The 24,161-nt window shown below is 41.2% G+C and overlaps 1 protein-coding gene across 4 annotated transcripts in view; it reads right to left on the reverse strand.

Moving 5' to 3' along the window:
* The window catches only part of STAT4 (signal transducer and activator of transcription 4), a 119,855-nt gene that overhangs the window by 32,692 nt on the left and 63,002 nt on the right, over positions 1-24,161 (reverse strand). For all 4 annotated transcript variants that reach the window (XM_084778886.1, XM_084778885.1, XM_084778887.1 and 1 more), the window contains 3 exons: positions 9,623-9,721; positions 5,731-5,823; positions 2,030-2,108 (listed from right to left, as the gene is read on the reverse strand). In XM_084778886.1, the coding sequence (XP_084635012.1) occupies positions 2,030-2,108; positions 5,731-5,823; positions 9,623-9,721 (271 nt within the window). The remainder of the gene's footprint in view (positions 1-2,029; positions 2,109-5,730; positions 5,824-9,622; positions 9,722-24,161) is intronic.

Here is a 24,161-nt window from a genome sequence, read left to right on the forward strand (position 1 = left end):
TTTATAATTTACATGGAAATTGGAATAAATCTGTCTTCGATGACACTTGATGAATATACAGTTTCTAAACTTTCCTAAGGTCACTGGTCCCTTTGATAAGTGATTAAACCTAAGTTGTCTTGTTTCTTCTAAAGAAAGAAATTGTAGATTTAAGTAATCATGAACATTTTGAATATTTCATAGCAGCCATGATATCCTGAACAGGACAGGAGAATGTAAAACATCTTCTTCAGAAAAGTTAACCATTTGATAATAATCACCCATACTGCCTTTAAGGCGCGTGTTGACATTTTAATGAAGGGAATGCTGTGAAATAGATACTTATATTTGCTTTGGGTTTTTTCATTTGTTTTGGTTGGTCTGGGTTTTTTTGTTTCTTTGTTTTGCTTGTTTGGTTGGTTTTGTTTGTTTGTTTGAGGCAGGGTTTCTTTGTGTAGCCTTTACTGTCCTGGACTCATTTTGTAGATCAGACTGGTCTCAAACTCACAGAGATCCACCTGCCTCTCTCTGCCTCCCTGAGTGCTGGGATCACAGGTGTGCACCATTGTGCCTGGCTGTATTTACTTTTGTTAAAAAAAAATTTTTTTTTTGGAATAAAAATTTCAAAATAAGTAAAATTGTAAAAATATTACAGGGATCCCATCTTTTCTTGTGATGATTTAATAACAATGGCCCCATAGCTCATACGTTTGAGTGCTTGACCCCCAGTTAGTGGAACTGTTTGGCAAGGATTAGAGAGTGGGGGTGGCCTTGTTAGAAGAGGCGTGTCACTGGGGATGCCAGCCGCAGTGTCTTTCTCTTTTTGCCTATGGATCAGGAAGTAGCCCTCAGCTGCTGCTCCAGCACCTGCCCGCACAGTACCATGTTTCCTGTGGCATGGACTAAAGCTCAGACACTGAGCGCAAGCCCTTAATTAAATGTTTTCTCCTAAAAGTTGCCTTGGTCATGTTCTTTACAGCAATGAAAAAGTAAATAAAACACTTATCTGATGCTTTCTATTGTCTGACACAAGCATATCACTATGATCAAAACCAATAAGTCTGTACTGGTCTAGTCCTATCAACAATCAAAGTAGGGCTAATTAGAATCTCATTAGTTATTAAATAATTGCAGCATAGTTAGAGTATCGATCCATTATTGCTTATATATTTCAGGTCTTATAAATATTTTCATTTTCTACATTCATTTATTAAAAATCATCTAACTAAATAATGTTTTAGTACACAGAGTCAAATAAATTCAGTATCTTTGAATTTTGACATGTATTCAATTATTACATTTATATTTTATAAATATTAAAAATAAAACTTTAATTTAAAATTCTATATGTAAGAACATACACATAATTTTAATGTTTTGGAAGGTGAGTCTGTAGTTACACACGCTTGTGACTATGTAGAGAAAACGGAGGACATTTCAACCAATGTTACATATAGGCTGTGGACTTCACGTTATTTTTAATTTTACAACTCTTGCCTATTTTCTAAATTTTCTTCCATGAAACCTATTTCTACTTTATAATCTTTTGAGAATTATAAGCACTCGTGTAATCTCAATAACCTCCTGGTTGTATTAGGTGATCGGTTTTCTTTTCATTAGCTGTACTTTGTGTTTCTCTTGGGGAAGTTGCTTGCTATGTCTCTCAGGCTGGCTTCCAACTCTCCATTCTGCAGTGTCAGCCTCACAAGCATTGGGATTACAGGCATGTGCCACCGCAGCCAGGCCCAAGATCTCAGCTCCTTACAGTATTCTTACTGAGGGGAGACACATATTGCGGTGGCTGTCACTTCTCACATAACTTGTCACCTGCCTTGAATTGGCTAGTAAGTAAATACATATGTATAACTTAAATGGAGTGAAGGAAAAGACAAAACCGGAAATATTCTTTTCCTACATTCCTCAAAAACAAAATTGATGGGGATACGCACATGAAGAAGATCAAATTTGTTTGCACCTCAACTCTTACCAGCCTAATAATTATGCTGCTTTTACATAACAATGTAGAGTCACAGATAAAGCAATAACTTACCCATTGTCTGAATTGTTTTGTACCTGTAGTCAAATTCATCTTGAAGATCTTCTAAGTATTTGGTGTCTTGTTCTGTCATCTTTATACAAAAGAAAACATGCTCAAAAGAAAATATCAAAATATGGTGCAGTGTTTAAGCACGCCACAGAAACATCGTGTGTACTTGTAAACAGTACACTGTGGATTCCAGTCTGCAACAGTTTCCAGTGTTTCTCAGGAGCCTACACCTCCAAAGAGCCTGTCCATAGGAAAGCTATATTCTGCTGGAAGACCACGTTAAACTCCCTCTTTCATCTTAAAATATATATATATTCTTATGAGTACCACACGTGTGTGTGCAGTCTCTGAGGAGGTCAGAAAAGCAGCAAGTCTCTTAGCCATCCAGGTCTCTCTCCACCTCTCCAAACCTTTCTTCTTTCTACTTAAGAAATCTTTCGCTGGGCGTGGTGGTGCACGCCTTTAATTCCAGCACTCGGGAAGCAGAGGCAGGCAGATCGCTGTGAGTTCAAGGCCAGCCTGGTCTACAAAGCAAATCTAGGACAGCCAAGGCTACACAAAGAAACCCTGTCTCAAAAAAACCAGAAAAGGAAACCCAAAAAACAAAACAAAACAAAACCCAAACAAACAAACAAAAGAAACCTTTCAGCATGTTCTTTCTCATTTCTCAATTAATTGTAAGAGCTGCTAATCAGACATCTTTATTTACTGGAGAAGACTGGCGCCTTTGCCCTCTCACGATGTTCTGCCCACCTCTGGACTAGTGTACAATAATCAGAGATGTAGAGCTTATGACAATTTTGCCTAAATAGGTTTTTTTCCTACTTCTTAAAATGTGTCTGTAATTTTTATTTGTTTTCGACTTTTTTCTCCAAACCCATTCATGTCTACTGTTCAGTCAATAGTTTATGGTTGGAATTTTGATTTCATATAGTCTCTCACTGCTCATGAAGAATATTTATCGTTGCTTTTTGAAGATAAAACAGCAGAGGCTTAACAACGTGAAGTGAACGATGTGTTTGTGGGGAGGACCTAGCAACACCCCCAAACCAGAGGCAGCATCCTGCACTGCAGACGCCTCCTTCATGCCAACAGGGCTTTGATAAGAAAACACACATCCTGCCCCTTCCCCCACAAACTCTCATTTTGCCATCAAAACTACTGGTTCTGACAAATATCAAATTTGGGCTCAGCGTGAATTTATGCTTCCACTCTGCGGCTTATTAAGTTGTACGGACTTGAGCATGTGTCTCTGCTTCAGCCTCTGGTTTTTGTCTTCTGTTTTGTTTGTTTTGAGGCAGGGTCTCTCTATGTATAGCCCTGGCTGGCCTGCAACTTGCTATGTAGACCAGGCTGGCCCCAAACTCACAGAGACCCTCCTGCCTCTGCCTCCTGAGTGATGGGATTAAAGGTTTGCACTACCATTCATAAGCTATGCGCGCCTCTGTTTATAAAATAGAGAGGGGGAGGGGGAGAAGGGAAGGAAAGGGACAGGAAGGGGAAGAAAAGAAAGGAAAGAGAAGTAGCGGGGAGGAATGGATGTTCTGGCCAGGTCACATGAGATACAGTGCTTGAAACACTGTCTGTTAGCAGGTAGGCGCCTCGACAGCACTAGCTGGCTCTGAGTTCTCCTCACTGTCATCTTATGCTCTTGACATTTTTAAATCTTAGAAAAGGCATTGGCTGTTGACCATGCCGTGTGCCGGGTACCTGATAATAGCACCTAGCATACACTCCAGCAACTTCGTCAGACCTGAACCTTAAGTGCATTTCCCTCTTGGCAACCTGGCACAAAAATTAGCTCCATTTTTCATTTAACAAAATTAAGGTCCGTAGGCATGTGGCAGTAAGTACTTAGGTGTCACGTGACAACAAGCACTCAGGTGGGAGCTGTAAGCCATCCTAGCCTCAAAGTCCTGCCTCGTTTTGTTCCACCTCAGCACACTTGCAGCATTTCACTTGAACGTTAAATTTCTCAAGGGGAAAAATTTTAACAAAAGGCTATGGGGCTACTAAAAGACAGGAAACTCATATACCTGGGAGAAATGTGACAAAATTCATTGTAGTTTTAAAACAAATATATTCTTTTGATCTCAGAATTAAAAGAAGCTTTCAAGTCTTCTAACCAATAAGCTAAGTAAATAAGTATATTAAGCCATAACTTTAAAACAAAAATCAATGAATTAAAAGACTTTTGATATTGTCATTAGTTATAGTAATTTTTTTGCAAAATATTTGCAGTAATATTTGCAAAATGTCTCATGGTGATCGGAAACCTTTCGTGAATGCTGCATTCCAAAACACTCTGGAGAAATGAATATTGCGGCCTACATGGAAAAGCACGTTGATGAATGAATCACCACTGTTCTCCCAATGGGTCCCTTCTGGTATCCTGGAATCAGAGCCTGTGGCTTAGATTGGGTACAGAAATCTAGTAAGGATGCGTCCTCAGAAAGGACTTTCTGAGTAGGGATAGGGTGGACAGGAGCTGGGCAAGCAAGCAGTCTCTACCGGGTTCAGCTCTGACCCTATAGGGCACCCAGGCGCGTGACCGGCACCACACAGTCAGCACCAACTTGAACGCTGGGCCTGGTGTTTCCTCTCAGGCTGTGCCATTCACTCCATGTCTGAAGCAGCCTGTGTTCTCTGGACAGGCGATTTCAAAGAAGCCCTTAGCAACCGGAAGTCATGGGAGCTGGGATGGTCTACGGGCCTGAGGGAAGGACCAGGGCAGAGCTATATAAATGGCGAGCTTCGATTGTACCAAACTTCTCAGGAGTTGACAAGGAATGCGGGGGACCGTGGCAGTCAGTTGTAGAGAATTGCCTTAGCATGCACCAAGTCCTGAAAAAGGCCTAGCACTCTATAACTGTCAACAAAAAAATACTGGGCAGACCTGTGTATGTGATTAAAGCGCATAAGTGCCCTTATTATAATACAGTGACAGCCACTGTCTGCTCTCACATGCTGTGGTGTCAGTAGATTCCCTGGTTGAACATGAACGCGTGCGTGCTCCGGCATGTGCCGCAGGGCCACTTTGAGAGTCCGATTCTTTCTGGCGAAGGTGGAAGCAGAGACAAGTCTGCTTATTTTACTTGTTACGGAAGACATTAAACCTCAGATCTGGAAACCAAAGCCTGGACGTCTACTCACTCTCTGCCTGCAGCTCAGACCGTGCATGGAGAGGTTCACCTTTGTGTGCAGTTGATACAGTTTCAGAATTATTATTCCCATGAAAACCAAGTAAGTGGATGCTACATTGGTTCTGGAAAGGGAAATTTGTACTCTCTTTACATACAACACAGTGGAAAGTCTGTCCCACTTAAAGCAACCTTTCCTAAACCAATGAAGTAACACATCTATAAAAGTCCAGGGGAAGGAGAAGCCAAAATGTACTAATATCAAAGGATACGAATCCCAGGATGGGTTCTACAGATGGAGGATAATAAGAGTACAGAGCCGAGGAGATGAAACATACACACTTCTTAGGAACTTACTCTAAAAGACAATGTGACAGCTCAACACCCAGATGCAAGGTGAGTTTAAAAGGCTGTTCGAGGACGTCTTTCCCGCACAAACACACTGTGTGACACACATGTCCTCAGAGATCTGTCTGCACAGGCCTGCAGCGCACAGGCTGCACTAGCCTTTCGAAGCATCTATGTGAGGCCCCTCAGCCAAGGCATCTAAGTGTGACCACTCACCTGCACACTGTTTTTAATGGCAGCTACTTTGTGTTCCACGTTTCTCTGTCTCTCTGAAACTGAAGAACTTTGTAAGGATTTCTCCAGAGGTCCCTGGAAAAAGAATGTCTTGAAATCTCACTGTTGTTGATAAGTGCATTTATGGTTATTGTGAAGGACACACTACCTACACTGCCCTGAGCTCTAGGTTAGTGACACATAACGCTCTCTGACCATTAACACCCCTGCTGTGAGAGATGAGCATATAACTCACTGGCAGAGAGTGCCCAAGGCTCCAGGTTCCCACCTCCACAACTGAAAAAAAAATGTGCTTGTAGTGTCCATAGCCAAACTGACTCAAGACTTTCTCAGAGGCCCTGATGAAAAGACAAAGGGAGGTACTACCTTTCCAAACCCTGAAAAAGAATTTGTTAATCCACAACAGGTTTTCTTGAATGTAGCTGATGTCACTGGAGAGTTCTTCTGTCCAGAGGCAAACTAGGTGCCCTTCAAGTTCACTCAACGTTTTGGTGCTGTTTAGAAGGAGTACAGTATATAACAGTAACGGCAGTGGTAAAAAAAAAATTTAAAACTATGCTAAATATAGCCACATATGATGTGCTTGAAATATGATTGAGGATTTTCTATGCATCATCTTATATAATGCGAGTCGGACCTCCACAGTCTCACTCAAAGCACCAGAAAGGCAGATAAAACAGATCTCCAGCCCAGGCTTGGCGCCTGTGCTGCTTTTCTCATGTGTGTTAGTGAAGGGACCAGGTGCACTAGCAGGAGAGTCTGCATGCTGTTCTGTTTCCAGGGAGATGAGGAACTAAGCTTCTCTCCTTTTTTTTTTTTCCCTTTATGTTCATGACTCAAGAAGAACAGAAGTCTGTTAGGGTAGGATTCTGGCTGGGATAACTCTCAAGTCTTGCTAGAGCTACTCTTTTAGTTATGTCAGGCAAAGATCCAGAAGGTAAGTTTGGGAGGGGCATGGAGTGAGGTTTTTCACTCCCACTCCCACTCCAACTGGCTTTTGATGAGAGCTTCCATTTCTTAGCCATTACATGAAAGCGATGAAGCCCTGCAGAAGAGAAGGCTTACAGAGCCAGAGAACACTGACTTCCCCACTTCTCTGTCAGGCTGCTGCTAGTATCTCATACCCCATATTGTACAAATCTGAAGGTCAAAGATGCCTAATAAATGTCCGCTAGTCTTGTTTAGGGGAAACTTACTGCTTGTGTCATAAGCTGGTGTGTGCATCTGTAAACACCTGCAAATGTTCGCTTTGCGACACAGAAATGACAAAAGAAGGCCATCAAAGTGGGAAATGGCAACTCAAACGTATGTAGAGTTCTCTAAATTCCACTCAGGGAAATGGATTTTTGTTTCATGTGAGTGTGAATAATACATTTTTTAAGAAAGGAAAAAAAAAAAGAAAGAAAAGACAAAAGGAACCTCAGTTCTGTGTCCTTGTCCAGGAATCAACTTGGCAAGTGCCTCAGAGGAGGCGAGGTCGCAGTTTCTAGGGGCTTGATTCCTTCTCCTGGACTGTGGCATCTGAGTTGGAGGTGTCCCACATCCTCCTGCCAACGCTGTCTGGCTTAGCTTTCTGCTGCCTCGGGCAATATTATTTCCTTTAAATAATCTATATGGTACTGTACTTCTTAATAAACTTGCTTGGCATAAATCATCAGTTTATGTAAGAACTCCTGGCCTCAGCTATTGCTTTTGTCTTTTTTATTTCTCATCTTTTTTATTTTTTATCATCAATTCTCCCACTTAACACCTCAGAATGAGTGGTAGCCCATGTTGGGTGCCACTTGTCCTGTAATCGTGTATCACATTGGGTGCCACTTGTCCCCAACCAGAAAAAAATAAGAAATAAAGAAGAAAAAGCAATATCTGGCACCAAGAGATCTTGTACAAACTGATGATTGAGAAATGTACTTCATTAAGAAGTACATCATTGTATCTCCGGGCAGTGGGGTGCATGCCTTTAATCCCAGCACTCGGGAGGCTATAAGTCGGATGCCCAGAAGCTGGAATTAAAATAAGCTATGATCTACCCAATATGGGTACTAAGAACTGAGCTGGGGACCCCTGCAAGAACAGTAAGCTATCTTTACCACGGGGCCATTTCTCCAGCTCCTGACTTCATGACTTAAAACAATGTTCACAATTTCCTACAGTCTATTTGCTTATTCTTGAACCACAAATAATTTAAAATTAGTATTATAGGATCACATTAAGTTAGGCTTAAATTAGCAATTGAGGGTGCTGAACCTGCTGAGATGGGATTTATTTTTAGTTTAAAGCAAAGGGAACTTACTGAAGGAAATTGGAAAATAATTTGATTAAGCAAAAAGGCCAAGTAGTTCCTGCAAGCTCCGTATCCTGGCCACTCTAAGAATCTGACACTGAGTGTTGACTTAGACACAACACTCTACAGCTTTCTGGAGATGAGAGCAAGATGGATAAGCAGGGACCTACAGCTGAGCAGGGACCAAGCATCAGGATGGTTGATAACTGGACAGGACACATCAGAGCAGTGCTGGATCTCGGGAAAACCTGTGCTCTCAACTCTCAGTGGAGTGCGTTTAGCTATGCCATTCCTTCAGATCACTAAAGCCTTTATAACACTTCCTTTCATCACCTCCATCTCCAGTGTTTCATTGTTTCTCTACCTACTTGGAAAAAAAAAAACACCCAGGCGTTGTTTATGGTAGATGCAGTACTATTTTCAGAGTTACTCTCACTAGTATGTACTTACATGTTTTGATTTGACTAATATTTGACATTTGGAGAGAGCAGAGGGTAAGCACACACATGAGGGGCAGTGAGAAAAACTGAGGGGTGGGGGGAGAGTAGTGACTATATGTGTGACAGGAACAAAAAATGAACTGCCCTGCAGTTTAGAAACTACAGCATTTAAATGAAAACAATACCATTCTTTATCATCCAAGAACAATTAAGTTGTTGAAACTTCAGTCTTTCAAAAATGTTCATAATCTGATAGCCTCAGAAGTTTATATATATATATATATATATATATATATATATATATAAACACACATATATACACATATATTTACTTTTATTAGATCTTCATAAGTTCTATGATTCACTAAAGTGTGGAGAAGTTATTCAGAAAATGTACTGTTTTATAAGCTTTTCTCTTGATGTAGAATTAACTGAAAATGTATGCCTTAGACCCTGCTTATTGCTCCACTTTGCAAGGTTCTTATTGCATTCAGAAGGATGAGATAAAATATAATGCAAACTACATCAGCACAAAGAACAGCCAAAAAGTACTTAGGGAGCTCCTGCAAGTCAAGTTTCCTGTTGGTGGAATAGTAGCTTAGACTCAAGGGTCAAGGGGTCCTAAAGGGTTGATCAAGATTAGTTTGTGGAGACAAACACACGGGGAAACAGAGTCCAGACCACAGTTGGGACTCTTAACTAAAAGGTGGTCACTGCACTCCTAGACTAATAGCGTAAGATCTTAGACCAGAATTTAGCCATGGAAACAGGAATCTAGAGTAGGCAGTCTGCTGCCACACATCTGGAATCCCAGAACTTGGAAGGATTGAAAGACCCCCAAGTACACAGCCAACCTCAGCTATATAGTGAGCGCAAGGCCAACCTGCTCTCCAGGGGACCCTCATCTTCAAAAAGAAAAGGCATTTGGAAAGACTTGGTAACCACCTCAATATGGAATAAAGACAGGAACCTTCTCAAGATGAGCCCAAGACTTGACTACAGTGACTGAGGCTGGTGGAACCACTAACACAGAAGAAGGTTTTTCAGAAAACTGGACTCAAGCAGAAAGCAAGACCACAGACTCAGAAGACAGTACTCGGCAAGGCAAGCGATGCGATGGGAGCGTATGACAAGGAATCAGGAAGGTTACCTGGATAGGCATGTTGGCCGCAGCCAGTATTCTCCTCTCTTCCCTTAAGCAGTTGGAGATCACCACCGCTACATGCATCGGATTTCCGTGAAACTTTGCCTGGAGGAATAGTAAGCAAAAGCAGCCTGAAGGGCTTTGAAAAACACACAGAATTCATAAGGAAACATCATCCTTAAGAACCAACAGTATTACCCCTGTAAACCTACAAAATCAGCCGGGATCTGTTCTTATTGTCTGCTCCTTTGCAGTGCCATGGAAACATAGACTCTCAGTGAGAGAATGTTGCTCTCTTTGCCTTCAAAACTCTTCATAGTTATTCTTTGAAGACTTCTTTATGAAAGACCCTGAGCACACTGGAGGGTCAGTTTACTATAGGTTCTGGCCAGGTGTAGACATGGTTGTTATTTCCCTGTGAGGTCTCAAGAATCCCAGCTGGACACATGGCAAGGCTCTGCTTCAGGCTTATAGTCTCTGTCTTACTCCCTATTTGACGGTATTCACATCAACTACCTTATAACTACATTGTACTCAAGCAAACATATACCCACATTTCAGCAATGCTATTTCTGACCTGGAAGCAAACATATGCTTTATTGCCAAGGTTAATGATGCACATATGTTAATTAGCAGCCTGGTGCACCATTTGAGTCATCTGATAAATCGCAAATGAAAGTCCTGCATCTCTTTAGGGAATCGCCCATGGTTGCCATAGTGCCCAGCGATGAGTGTACACTCATTTATCTTACCTACAAGAGCTGTGTTTCCTAGCCATGGTTTACAGTACTATCTGGAACACCATCAATTTAGTCAGTAGTGCTAACACTTCTTTACTAGATCTTCCAAAGCAAGATTAGGAGGTGGCCCTGGGGACAGCACACTCACTGGATCTCTGGCCTCCTCTCTTGTGGCCATAGGTGGTACCGGTACCCATGAGATGGCCAAAAGGCCAATAGCAGACAAAACTAACAGTTCACAAAGTAGAAAATTAACAGCAATCAAACATAGATGATACAGACAGCTAAACCAAAGGATCTTTCTGGGGCAAAACAAGAAGGCTGTTGGTTATGGACATCATGATGGCTGTGACTTCTGCGGTAGCGTATCAGAGTCCGTCCGTTAACACTCCCATTTGTAAAACTGGATAAAAACTAACTTTTTGGATTCTCGTTCTTCCGTATTCCCTCTTTAAAAATCTTTTCCTTCTTTAAATCAGAAATCTCCAAAAGAAAACAAGCAAATTGACTGAAACTCAGAAGGCACAGATATAAAAGTGACCACACTCAGTATGTGGGAATGCTCCCATTTCTAACATATCTACAACTTCAGTCTATTTGAATTTATTTCTGTTAATTTTTGGCAAATATTGGTTTTTTATACAGTTTGCCTTTAAGCCCTCCTCTCCATCCCAACATATTTATTTTCTTATGTTTTCCTTATGGGCATTAAAAAATGTTCCATTGCTAAGAAGGGCTTCCTTCCTGGCTAATTTGAAAACTCTGTTATTAACAGAAACTGAGAATGTGTCCTTCTGGGCGGAGGATTCCTCTAACACCAATGTCTTTGTTCTTCCGAGCCTGGGGAGGGTCTCGCACTGAGCTGCTATCTGCAACACTACACTCTGCCCTGTGGTGCTCTTCACTCTCCTGTCAAAAAGCAACTTCCTTCACCCGCCTGTCCCTCTGGTTTCCTCCATACCTTGTGAGGTTCCTGTCACTCATTTCTTTCCTCTGTTAAGAGCCAAGCATCAACATTCTTTTCATCAAAGAACTCATTTTCACTTTCTCCTTCAACACCCCCTAATTTGATGCCTTACTTAAATATGAGATAAAATTATGAAAAATCACTATATATTGAGTCTTTAATTGTTTCACATTCTTAAGTATTGAAAATGTGTTCAGGCTCACGTTTGAGTAGCAACTATGGCTATAGATCTCAGAACAGCTATAAAATGAATCCTAACATGTGTGTTGGTAGCACGGAAAAAAAGCAACCCTGAGGGAGACACTCCATGGTAGTCTTTTTTTTTTTATGCCAAAGTATTACAAAGGTCGCATCCTCTGTGGTGTCCTTTCCTGGTCTCCTAATTTCAATCAACAGACGCTCTTAATTGCAGCAAGCTCAGATTTATTGGTCTTTCCCCCAGTGATTAGGATTTTAATGATGTATTTAATAAACCTTTCACTAAGTTTCTGTCATGGGGATTTTTCTCTGTCTTTTTGAGTCTAGACTTGGTTTTGGGTTGCAAACATTCTTATGGCTGTGACTGCTGCTACAATTTTATCACGGTGCACGGTAGCCAGCACTTCTATTTGTAACAGGAGGGTAACTTTGTAACATAAAGAGTAACAACGCGTCTCTGACATGGACTCTGTTGGGGAAGAGGATGCAGGCAGTCCTGAGGATCAGGTGAGGGCGATGGGAGGGAGGACGGCACCAGGAGGAGAGGAGGGAGGGAAGGAGCTGTGACTAGGATGTAAATGAGTAAATAAATAAATAACAAATAAAATTTAAAGTGTAATAAAAACTAAAGGGGAGAGAGAGAGAGAGAGAGAGAGAGAGAGAGAGAGAGAGAGAGAGAGAGAGAGAGAGAGAAACAGCAGTTAATTTCAGTTCATTTAGAACTTGTTACTGAGAAACATAATTCTCTTTCCTTCCTTCTTTTCTCTTCTTTTTCTCTCCTTTCTCTTTCTCTTTTCCTTCCTTCCCTCTTCCCCCTTCCTTCTTTCTTCCTTTCTTCCCTTCTTTCCTTCTTTCCTTCCTTCGTTCCTTCCTTCCCTCCCTCTCTCCTTTGGATGCACAGTTGCAACATCATTCATTGAAAACCCTTTGGTTTTGCTCTGCTGGCCCAGCTCTTGCCCATATGAGAGGCCATCTTTCTATATACCGTTTCATCTTAGAGACCTGTCTCTGTGTTCTGAGTAGGACATCACTAGAGCTCTATCCTACATTCTGACAGCAAGCAGATTAGGGTTTTGCATTTGCACGAAAATGTCAGAATCAGCTTGTAAAACACACACACACACACACACACACACACACACACACACACACACACACTTCATTGGCACTCTCAGTGTCACTGGACCCTTAGAGAAATTAAGGAAGATTTGGTTTGTGCATAGCTTTGTTCTGATCCAGTCTTTTCAGACTATAAAATGCCTATTAGACATTCTTAATTTTCCATAAAACATCTTTTGTTATGGTTACTTCCACTTAGTTTACATTATTTTGACATGAGAATAACTGATATCTTCCTCTTATGACTAACATATGGAAATACAGTTAAATTTGTGCTTTGATATTGAGTCTACCAAGGTTGCTGACTCCTATAGATTCTAATGTTTGTAATATTTGTTATTAATTATAAATTTTCACCCGTGGATTCTTCTAGATTTTCCACAGCTCTTGCACAACATCCACAGAATCTCCTTCCCTCTCAGCCATTCCGTCTCCATGTAGGCTTTACCTTCAAGTGTTTGGAAGTGTAATGGTTAACTTCCAAACACAGGAATTTTTTCCCTAATTTTCCTAAAAAGTGGCTTCCAACATAGTTCAATTTTGATCAGATAGAAACTGCCAATGATGCCAGTCATTAAGTTTGCTGATACCTGCTTTGTGGCCAAGCATATGGACAACTTGTAAAAATTTCATGCTAGCTTGCAAAGAATGAGTATTCTGTAATTGCTGAGTACAAATAACTTATTCTGCTTTATTAAGCCAGGTGTTATTTTTTAATAGATTTCTGTATTCGTGTGGCTTGTTTTAACTATTAATTTTCAAAGTCATTGAAAGAATTATGTAAGAAGCTACCTTGTAAGTTCTTTGGCTTCTGATAGAAATATTTACTCATATTATATATTGCTCAAGATTAAAGCTCTTCATGACTATGAGCTGACCTTGTCTCCAGTAACATTTTTACTATAAGTCAAGATGATTAACCATTATGGCACAATGCTTTTTAGTCACCTATAAATTTTAACTTATTTCAAGAACTCTATTTCAAAGAGGATACAGTTAATTGAGCACCATATTATACATATGTAGAAGGGTAAATACACATGGAATAAACATGGTTAACACATTCCTAAAACTCCTTTGTTTATTTAGAGTTAGCTTTCTGAATCTCGTTAAGCTCAGATTCACTGCCTGCTGTGTTTCCCCATAAACCGCTGTCCTGTGGGCTGTGCGGATGATGGAGGTGCATCTCTCTAGAGCACAGACAGGCTACACTCTCCCTTCTGTACGCTTCAAGCTGGAACTTTTACCAGAAGTTCTCAGTAGCAGGTTTTTCACACCCCTTCCGGGATGGCCAGCTGGTTTGTTGACTGACGCTAAGTTCACACCTCCACGTGAGCAGCCACATCACTACACAGCTAGGCAGATTACCACTCAGCTGCACAGAGAGCTGTCTGTATCCACCCACTACTACGGCTCACCTCAGTGACACCACAGCATGTTCTTGTGTATTTGTGTGTGAGTGTTTCTCCTGCATGTATATATGTTTACCTTGTGTGTGCCAGGTGCCAGCAGACGTCAGATCCCCTGAAACTGGCATTGTATATGGTTGTGAACCACTACGTGGGTGGTGCTGGGAATTGAACCTGGGTCCTCTGCAAGAGCAACAAATGGTCTTAACCTCTTAGCCATCTCTCCATCCCCCGTTCTTGCTCTTAGATACTGTTGTACAATTTTAATTAAATTTAGAGCAACAGCACTTTTTTAAAGATTTATTTATTTCTTATGTATACAGTGTCTGCCTGCATGTGTGCCTGCAGGCCAGAAAAGGACACCAGATCTCATTATAGATGGTTGTGAGCCACCAGGTGGTTGCTGGGAATTGAACTCAGGACCTTCGGAAGAGCAGTCAGTGCTCTTAACCTCTGAGCCATCTCTTGTCTTCTTTCTTTCCTCTCTGCCCCCTCTCCTTTCTTCTTTCTTTTCCTCCTTTCTTCCTTTCTCTCTATTTTTTAGATCCCCCGAACTGCAAACACTGTTACGTCTCACCAAGGCAAATCGGCCTCCCACCCCCTAGCATTGCCTCCTTGGTTAAACACATTTCTGCAGTAGCATTGCGCCAGAAGTGAAGCGCCCAGGACATTTACGATGCAGAGATGCATATTTTAAGGGTGATGCTGTGCAAGGCAGGATTTGTTTAGTACAGCTTGTGACTGTGCTGCGAGTTCTTTCATCTCTTCTAGGGAACTTGGCCACTTCTCTTGCTGCTGTGCCACTGTGTGATAAGCAACCTTTACATCATGAATTCAGCCATAGACTACAACCTATCTCCTTGTAGGTGAATTCCTTCCTTACAACCTGTAGAGGATTTATTGTTGCTTTCCAAGAAAATACAAAACTGGATCATTTAACCAATAACAAATACGTATTAGGCAAATGTCAAATGTTGACGTTTCCTTGAATCATTCTGTATACTTAACTATTTGAACTATAAATTGTACCGTTGTATTTTGATGGCATTTTAACCAGCAATTAAACAGCATGTGTTATCACAACAGAGTGTATAATTCAAGTGAAGTGACAACCACATGAATAGCTATGACCTAATTTCACACCATACACAGTAACAGTGACATAGGGACGGCCACATGGCCACAGAAATTAAGAGATGACAAATATAAATGCATTTTTATTCAGAGGGAGGGTTCTCAGTCACTGCTGATAGGGTGTAAATAGCACAGAGATTGTGGAAGACAGTTTGGTAATTTTTCACTTCTGTCGTGAGGTCCTGCAATCGCACTCCTCAGTATTTACCTAAAGAATCTTGCTGATGCATAAGCACCATCTATACGTCTATATATGTATACATCTATACAGGGAAGTTTATAGTAGCTATATTAATAATTGCTAATATTTAGCAGCCACAGACATCCTTCAATGAGAGAATTGGTCAAGTAAGCTGTTGTATATACAGACAAGATAATATTATTTAATACTAAAAAGAAATGACTTAACAAACTATAAAGACAAAATAAACTTATACACCAATAAAAATATGCCACTCTGAAAGGTATATAATATGCTTCAGTTTTGTAATTTCAAGAAAACTTAAAACTAGGGAGGGAGGGCCTAGGCAGGTTGCTCAGTGACGTGATCATCACATGAGCGTGAGAACTTGAGCCCTGTGCTGATGGAAAGGCTGTGCATGGTAGGGTAGTGCTGGACGGCAGAAGCAGGTGGTTGCCTGACGCTCCCTGACTGCCAGCCTACGTGATTGGTGAGCTCCAGCTTCAGAGAGAAGCTGTGTCTCAACAAACAACCTGGGTAGCAATGGATGGAGGAAGACAGCCAGTATTGACCTCCTGTGCACCACCATGAACACATATACACACACATACACATGTAACACACACACACACACACACATACACACGCATAGTAGGAAGATAGTAAAATAGTCAGTGGTTGTCAGAGATTTGGAGGGGAGAAACGCAGGTTATGGGGGAGCAGCAAAACTGTCTTGTGTAATAGTAATGTGGAACATACATGGCATTGTTCCATAGTCCTGCAGAACTATAATGTAAGTTAAAGATCTTAGTTAACAATCTGTGACAAATGTATCATACTAACACAATACTTAAGAGATTGTCTGGGGGGGGGGGAGCCTAGGGGTATGTGTGGGAACTTTGTACTTTCCACTCAGATTTTCAGGAAATGCAAGACTTCCTTGAAACTTGTTTGACTGAAGTGCCATCTCTTACCCGCGCCCCCCGCCCCCCGCCCCCCTTTCAGCTATCCTCTCACTAGAAACCAGTGAAGAAAAATGAAGAACTTTCCCCGGGCAACTTTAGGCTCTCTAGCTTGGTTTTTTTTTTTTCTGTTTGGGGATTTTCAAGACAGAGTCTTACAGAGCACAGGATGGCCTTGAACTCAGGATACAGCTGTGGGTGACCTTGAACTCTAGATCCTCTGGCTGCTCTGTCTCTAGGGTGCTAGGGTTTCAGGTGTGTCCTACCATACCCAGCACAGGGGCTTTTGTTTTGGCTTTCTATGTAGCCTTGGCTGGCCTGAGGCTCATTATTAGACCAGGTTAGCCTCAAACCATAGATATCCACCTACCTCTGCCTTCCATGTCTTAGAACTAAGGGCGTTTGCTACTACGCCTAGCTTCAAAACGAATACATTTTGAATGCCTTTTATTCATGCCAATACCAGCATACTTTAAGTAGCTAAAAATAAGCTGCAAGTGTGTGTGTGTGTGTGTGTGTGTGTGTGTGTGTTTACTATATGCTGCTTAAGAAAATGCTTCTTAAAGGCACTAAGTATGTCTTGTGTAAGTGCTGAGTACATTCTTGGCACAATGTTCTACGTATCTGTTTTGATCGGTTAATGTTGATTGCCAACCTGACAGACTTACAGTCACCAGGGAGACATAACTCTGGAAGCATCTGTGAGGCGGTTTCTAGGTTGGGGTAACTGGGGAGGAAGAAGCACCGTGTGTGTGAGTGCCACTGCTCCACGAGCTGGTGTCCTGGGCTGTGTGATGAACGGGAGGGGAGCCGCATGCCACCATTTATCTCTGCTGCTTCCTGACCGGTGCCTCCCACTCCAGCCACCCCAAGCTGGGAGCTAAAACAACTCTTCTTCCTCAAGTGGCTTTTTACTGGAACTTTGTCACAGCAAGGAGACAAGGAACTAATGTGCCCATGACGACTTAATTCACTTGCGGCAATTACTCTGTCCAGTTCTGCACAGCCACAGGACCTACCTGACTTTGTGCCTCAGACGTTAACTCCATGGCTTTAGGTAAATTGCATGTTAGTCCTCATCGCTTCAGTTGCCTTATTAGTTGGGAGAATAATATGTTTCTAGTCACTGCGAGGAGCACGCCAGACTCATGAGAGTGAGTGACCTGTGTAACTTGTAAAGCACCCTAAGTAGTAGAGGGTTTCTGTGTCGCTTTTAGGTTATGTTAGGAGTTTTAAATCTCATGCACGTAAATCAACAAAAGAAAATCAAAAGAAAAAAGAAAAATTCTTCCTAGTTTAACAGAAATGACCAAAACTGACTATGTAGCCAATGGAATATGAATGATTTGTGTTCCAGGAAGTATATAAGGAACTCAACTATAAGACATAAAATTACAAACACAGAGTTTCGGAAAACATTGAGACTGTGTTTTTAAAATAAATGACAGTGGGGACTTTCCTGGCATCTTGGGGACTCACAAGAAAGGCACCAAAAGTGAATAAAATAATTAGCTCTCAGCTTCATAGCTGTTAGCAAAGCTGTCATTAAAGGCTACGTTTTCCTGGCACAGAGAAGACCCAAAGTGCCAAAACTCTCAGCAGTGATGAACTTTGACAACAGAATCAAGATGTATATTTTCACTTTTACTTTGGTTCTTTGCTATTAAATTCCTTCCTTCCTTCTTTCCTTCCTTCCTTCCTTCCTTCTTTCTTTCCTTTCTCTTTCTTTCATTTCTTCCTCCCACCCCCCTTTTTTGACAACAAGGTTTCTCAGTGTAGCCTTCCTGGAACTCTTTGTAGATGAGGCTGGCCTTGGACTCACAGAGACACACCTGCCTGTGCCTCCTCCTAAGTGCTAGGATTAAAGGCATGCATGCTAGAATTTCTTTTAAATACTTAAGCATATGTTGTTTTTATGATTAAAACTAAGTTTTTTGTTAAAAAAAGAAATGAATTTTGATTTTGAAAATTGTCAGTCGAATCAAAAGAGGGGACCACTCTGATGACTAACATTCCGCACCTACAGAGAACTCACAGCTTGCAGCAGATAAACTGCTTAACTTTAAATGGCAAGAAGAGAGCAAAGTAGACACTACCTTATCATTCACACTTGAACACAAGAAAGTCCACCCCTGCGTTTCCTGAGCACCTACTGTACTTTACAGGCAGCTTTAATCCCCAGATAAATCAGGCAAGAAATGCTTGGGAAGTGCAGGCATTATGTCGCGTGTGGGTGTTACGTCATTTGTGCAGAGTCATAGAGCCAGAGAATGAAGGACTACTTTGGACTTTCCACATCACTACCCTACCTTAAAACAATACCCTGATTCCCTTTTAGCTAATAGGCTCTGTGAACCGTAAACTGCTTTTAATTTTACTTTGTCAGACAGTCCATTATTTTCTGTAAGAAATATGCTCAAAGCAGTCATTATTCATGGAATCTGAAGATAGGTGAGGTGTTCAAACAAACAGCTGAAGGATGCCACGTGTTGATTTTGAAGTGGTTCGGGCTGAGGTCACGTAGCGGTCTTACAACTTCTGGAAGTTGTACTTGTTGGTAAAGGCGGCCCACCATGGCTGCTGTGTGCCCCTGTGTGCCCCTGCATGATCTAATGAGGAATGCCAAGAAACCAAAGCCCTACTGGCCCTGCTCCCTGTCAGGGAATTCATACTAGGCTGCCTTAATGAGGCAATACAGGTCTTCTAGCTAAAGACTTATCTTGTGTTTCCAGCCATAAAAGCAATGAGTTCCTTAAGTTCAGCGTCCCCTGGTATAATGCAACCCACTGAATTTGCAGACACCCAGGGGGAGGCCACATGTGACCTCTATAGGACTCCTGGTTGAAAGCAAAATTTAAAACCATAGTATATCATCTCTGTGTTGTCACATGCCTCTGTCTTTACATCCTCCCAACGTAACATAAATGCATCAAACTGGCCGTGAGATCACTGAGAAAGGACAGCAGAGACAAGGTTCCTCTGGAGATGGTGTTTTAGCTTCGGAAAGGTTAGGTGGCCTCCGCCAATGATGTTCTGAGCTGCTGTGGGGAGAATTCAACCATGAGCCTTATACACAAGCACAGATTCCTTGGCCAATGGTAAAGGTATCCATCTCTTATAGAACCATCCAGTCACCCTCTCTCCTTGATTGCCAGGACTACACTATTGTCATTATTAAAAAGTGTTCAGCCAGTTATGGTGGTGCAAGTCGGAAGGATTTGCTGAAGGTGGATCAAAAGAGGCAGGAGGATCAAAAGAATGAGGCCAGCCTGGGCTACACATTTTTTTTAAAGGCTTGGCGCAGGCCTTTAATTACAGCACTCCAGGAGGCAGAAGCAGGCGGATCTCTGTGAGTTTGAGGCCAGCCTGCTGGTGTACAAAGCCCAGGACAGCCAAGGCTACACAGAGACATCCTGTCTCAAGACTCCACCCACGCCCCGCTGACAAAGTATTTAGATAAGATTATGCACGGAATGAGACAATTAAGTGTAAATACTGGAAAAGAAAGTATGCACTGTCTTCCTTGATGATATAACAATATATCTAGGAGACGGAAGGACTCATAGTTATGTAATAAACAAAATGACTTGGCGCTCTCTTCATTGGCAATAATCATCTATAAGTGGAAATTGGGAAAAGTGGCATTTAGTAAGAAAAATGATTTTAAGAATTAACACATCATAATGAAAGGACAATATTAGGAAAGCAAAGCTGATGTAAATATTCCACAATATATCCAATTACTGTACTATCACATGGTACTCCACAAATATGCATACATTTTATATATCTATAAATCATTTTAAAACAATTTTAATAAATTAAGAACAAAAAAGAAATTAAGAACAAATACAAGAAAAAATATAGGTCTTCTATGAACTAAGCTAGGGTCTTACTGAAAATATTAATGTCTGAGAAGGAATAAACTAAAAGCAAATTTTCGATTGTAAGACTGTCATTGAAATGAGAGAAGGGGGAGAGAGGGAGAGAGAGGGGGGGAGAGGTGGGAGAGAGAGAGAGAGAGAGAATTAAGGCTAGGGTCTCAAGGGATGCTTTGGAGTATTTGAGGTTGAAGGAAGTATTAATGAAGTGATCCTAAGATTTACCCAGAAGAAGAAATTCCTAATAATAGCTAAGACAATTATTAAAACTAATGGATTTTCCAGAGGTCAAAAGGTATTGCAGAATTTTCTAAGTGCTTTGCTTTGCTTTGCTTTGTTTTGTTTAATTCTCACAACTGTCTGCTGCCGTCCAGTTTCACAGACAACTGCGGTACTGTAGAGACACGATGCAGCATCAGAACAGGATTCAGGTCCAGTTCGGGTGTAGCACTGCTCTTGACAACATGCTCCCAAGTTCACTGTGCACATGCTGAAGAGAACTGTCTGCCTGAGATCCTAAAACACACCATAAATACACTACACTATATCGACAATAATCAGCTGTATTGGGTAGCAGAACAGAATTGTGGGAACCACGCACAAACTGGCTAAAGGAAAGGCAGCAGCATTTCCAGTCAAGTGAAAAAAGTGGGTCAGGTGTGATGGCACACACCCCTGTAATCCCAGAACCAGGAGGCTGAGGCAGCAGGACAGCAGGTCCATGGCCAACCAGACTGGTGCAGTGAGATCGTCTCTCAAAACTATCAGACAAAACAAAATTTGCAACTTGCTTGTTTACATGTGTATCAGTTCAGGGGGGAAAAAGCTAGGCTTCCATGTGCAGAGTTCTTATATCTTTGGTTGTGAGTCTAGCCTTTAGCAGCTGAGCCGTCTCTCCAGCCCCACGTGCACAGATCTATAGCAATGAGAAGTTTTTTTTTTAAGTATTAGAATTCACAAAGTTGTGTGTGTAATCTAAAGATTAGAGAGGCTTTTTAAATGCAAGATATTCAAAAATAGTGTAAAAAAGACTTTTCGTTAGATTAAAATGGGGATTGACATGGAAAACAATGGAATCAAAAGACATGACAGGCTAAGGATATATTAATTCATATGAACTGTTAATGCATGAAAAGATGTTTTTAAACTTAAAGAAAAAGCTTGAATATATATAAAAACCCTTTGAAGCTGATGGAAAATCAGTAGAAAAGAGTAGGAAATTCATAAAAGAGTAAAACCAAATGTGGGAATGCATGCCACACCTTACAGTTATTGGGAAAATACAATGCTCCAAGATCACATTGGCAAAAAAAAAAAAAAAAGAAAGATAGTGATAACAACTGTAGTTGAAGCCAGCAAGATGGCTCAGTGAGTAAAAGCGCTTGCTGCCAAGCCTGCCAAGCCTGAGTTCAGTCCTTAAAACCCCCAGGGGAAGAGAGGACCAACTGCTGCTACTTGTTCTCTGGTCGCCACAGATGTGCTCTGAGATGCAAACCCATATGCATCTCTCTCTCTCCTCTCCCCTCTCTGTCTCTCTGTCTCTCTGTCTCTCTCTCTCTCTCTCTCTCTCTCACCTGTCTCTCTCCTCTCCCCTCTCTCTCTCTCTCTCTCTCATATGCACACACATGTATATGTAATAATTTTATTACATTATATGTTACATACACAAATAATACATGAATTTGTGACATCTTAGTAAAACAACACCATATCTCACAAGTTTTTTAAATGCTTTTAAATGTTTTTAACCAGTAAGTACATTTCTAGACCCCCATCCAATAAACATAAAGCAGGAGCCCATAACAACCTACGTACAAGGTGCCCTACAGGGCTGTTTGTGGTGAACAACTGGAAATGCGGAGATTGCACCCTGGTCACGAATCACGCAGTAAATCATGGTGCACCCACACTGTGGAGCACTTGTTACTATTGGTAAGAGAGGATTTCTGTGAAGTGAACTTTGGAATGCAGAGAAATGAATAATAAAGTTTCGCTTTTGTAAGTGGTAAACTTCTGACATCACCACTTACACAGTTCTGTAACCACATGCACACATTCACATGGGCAGAGTTCACATATTTTCCACTTTGGTTCAGTCATGGAGTCATGGATCTGAAAGCACACTTAACTCCTAACACTGATATCTGAAAGGATGGCCATGCTGTCCGTAAAGGTGAGAAATAAATGAGAAAAAGGCATTTAACAATAATTTTTAAAGTTCTATGATCTACTTTAGGGAAAGTGATATTTTGGTGTTTAGGCAGCAAAAGTAGAAAAAGATGGCAACCAAGATGTAAATGGTGGTTGTGTTATTTTGGCGGAATTTTAGGGTTTTTTTTTTCTGTTTAGACTTTCATTTGAATTTTCATGAAGGCCTGCATAATTTAAGCAGTTAGAAAAATACAAAGCTGGTTTTTATTCTAGTGAATTCTACTGGCATTTTTAATTGGTTCATATAATGATCAAATATAGGGCATTAGCACCTAAAACAAGAAGTGGAGAATCTTCTAATCAGAAGAAAAAAAAAACCCTTTTGTGGGTTGACATTTGAGAGGAAACTTTCATAGTGGCCATACATTTTCCATTGAACAGATGTCTGAAATTCATCTCAAGTGAAGACTGTGTGAAACGCTGTGGGAGATTAAACTGAAAGTGTTGCTGTGTGCTGTAAATAACGGAGGGTTAGTGCTCAGTGACCTGCTAGTCATCTACGGACATGAATCTCTTCAGAGTTCTGAAGGTGGTGGGTGTGCTGGTACCCAGAGTGACGCTTCGCAGGGGTCCTTGTGTTGCTCTACCAATCTGCGTGAGGAGCACCCTTTTTCCATCAGGGCGGGGTAGAGAAGATGCCAACAGATGCTCCATGTTTCTCAAATGTCAGCCTCTAAGGCTGGCTCTGCCGCCATGACCGGCCTTCCGTTTTCCATTTCAATCCAAAGGTGCTTGCCTCCTCCCCTCAGTCCCTTGCAGGTTTAAAGCTCATTAATGAACTGTATTCACCTTTCTAGCATCATCTTGAGTGAAAACTCACAGCTAGCGTGCGTTTGCATATTCTGTGTCATCTGGGAACTAATGATGCACCTGACAGGCTGACCCCGCAGCGTTTGACACCGCCTTGAGGTGAGGTTTACCTGAAAGAATGAACTGTGAAGCCTCAGGGTTTGAGGTAAAAAATCACAGCTTTAGACCCTTTCACGGTGTTATTCACAATGACATTTGAAGAAAGGCACTCTCCCTCCTCTGCCTTCATCTCCTCACCTGTGAAATCCAGCCCTGACTCCTCTCTCCTAAGCAGTGACAACTAAAGGGATCACAATCTATTATTAAATAAAGGTCAACTATATATGTATTTGTGATTACAAGAGTAAAGATATCCTTTGTAGGAAATTTTAAAAACATAAAATCGCTGAGATTCAGGAAATTATATGAGAAAATAAAAATCATCCAGTGTATTTTCTCCATGGGGATAGTGTATAGACATACATTAAAAATACACTTCAAAGCATACTGCATATCATTATGAATCTGCTGTTTCACTTAATTGATATTTCAATACATTAAAATTCTTCAGTAAGCCAGGCAGTGGTGGCCCACGCCTTTAATCCCACTCTGAAGGCAGAGACGGAGGGTCTCTGAGTTCAAGGCCAGTCTGGTCTACAGAGGGAGTTCCGAGATAGCCAGGGCTACACAAGGAAATCCTGTCTTGAGAAACCACAAAACAAAACAACAAAATAAACACCCTTCAATAACATAATTGTAATAGTGATTGAATGCTTATTTTAGTCTTAGTCTGATTTAATACTTTTTCTATTTAGATATTGCTTTTCACCATCAACATATCACATTATTAACCCAAACTTAATAAATTCTAACACTGAGATCTTGCTCATTTACATTGTCAGGAAACTGACCATGATGCACTAAAACATCCCACACCCATCTACATTTTTATGT

This window comes from Acomys minous (genome assembly GCF_964271855.1).
Source record: "Acomys minous genome assembly, chromosome: 4".
Lineage (NCBI taxonomy): Eukaryota > Metazoa > Chordata > Mammalia > Rodentia > Muridae > Acomys > Acomys minous.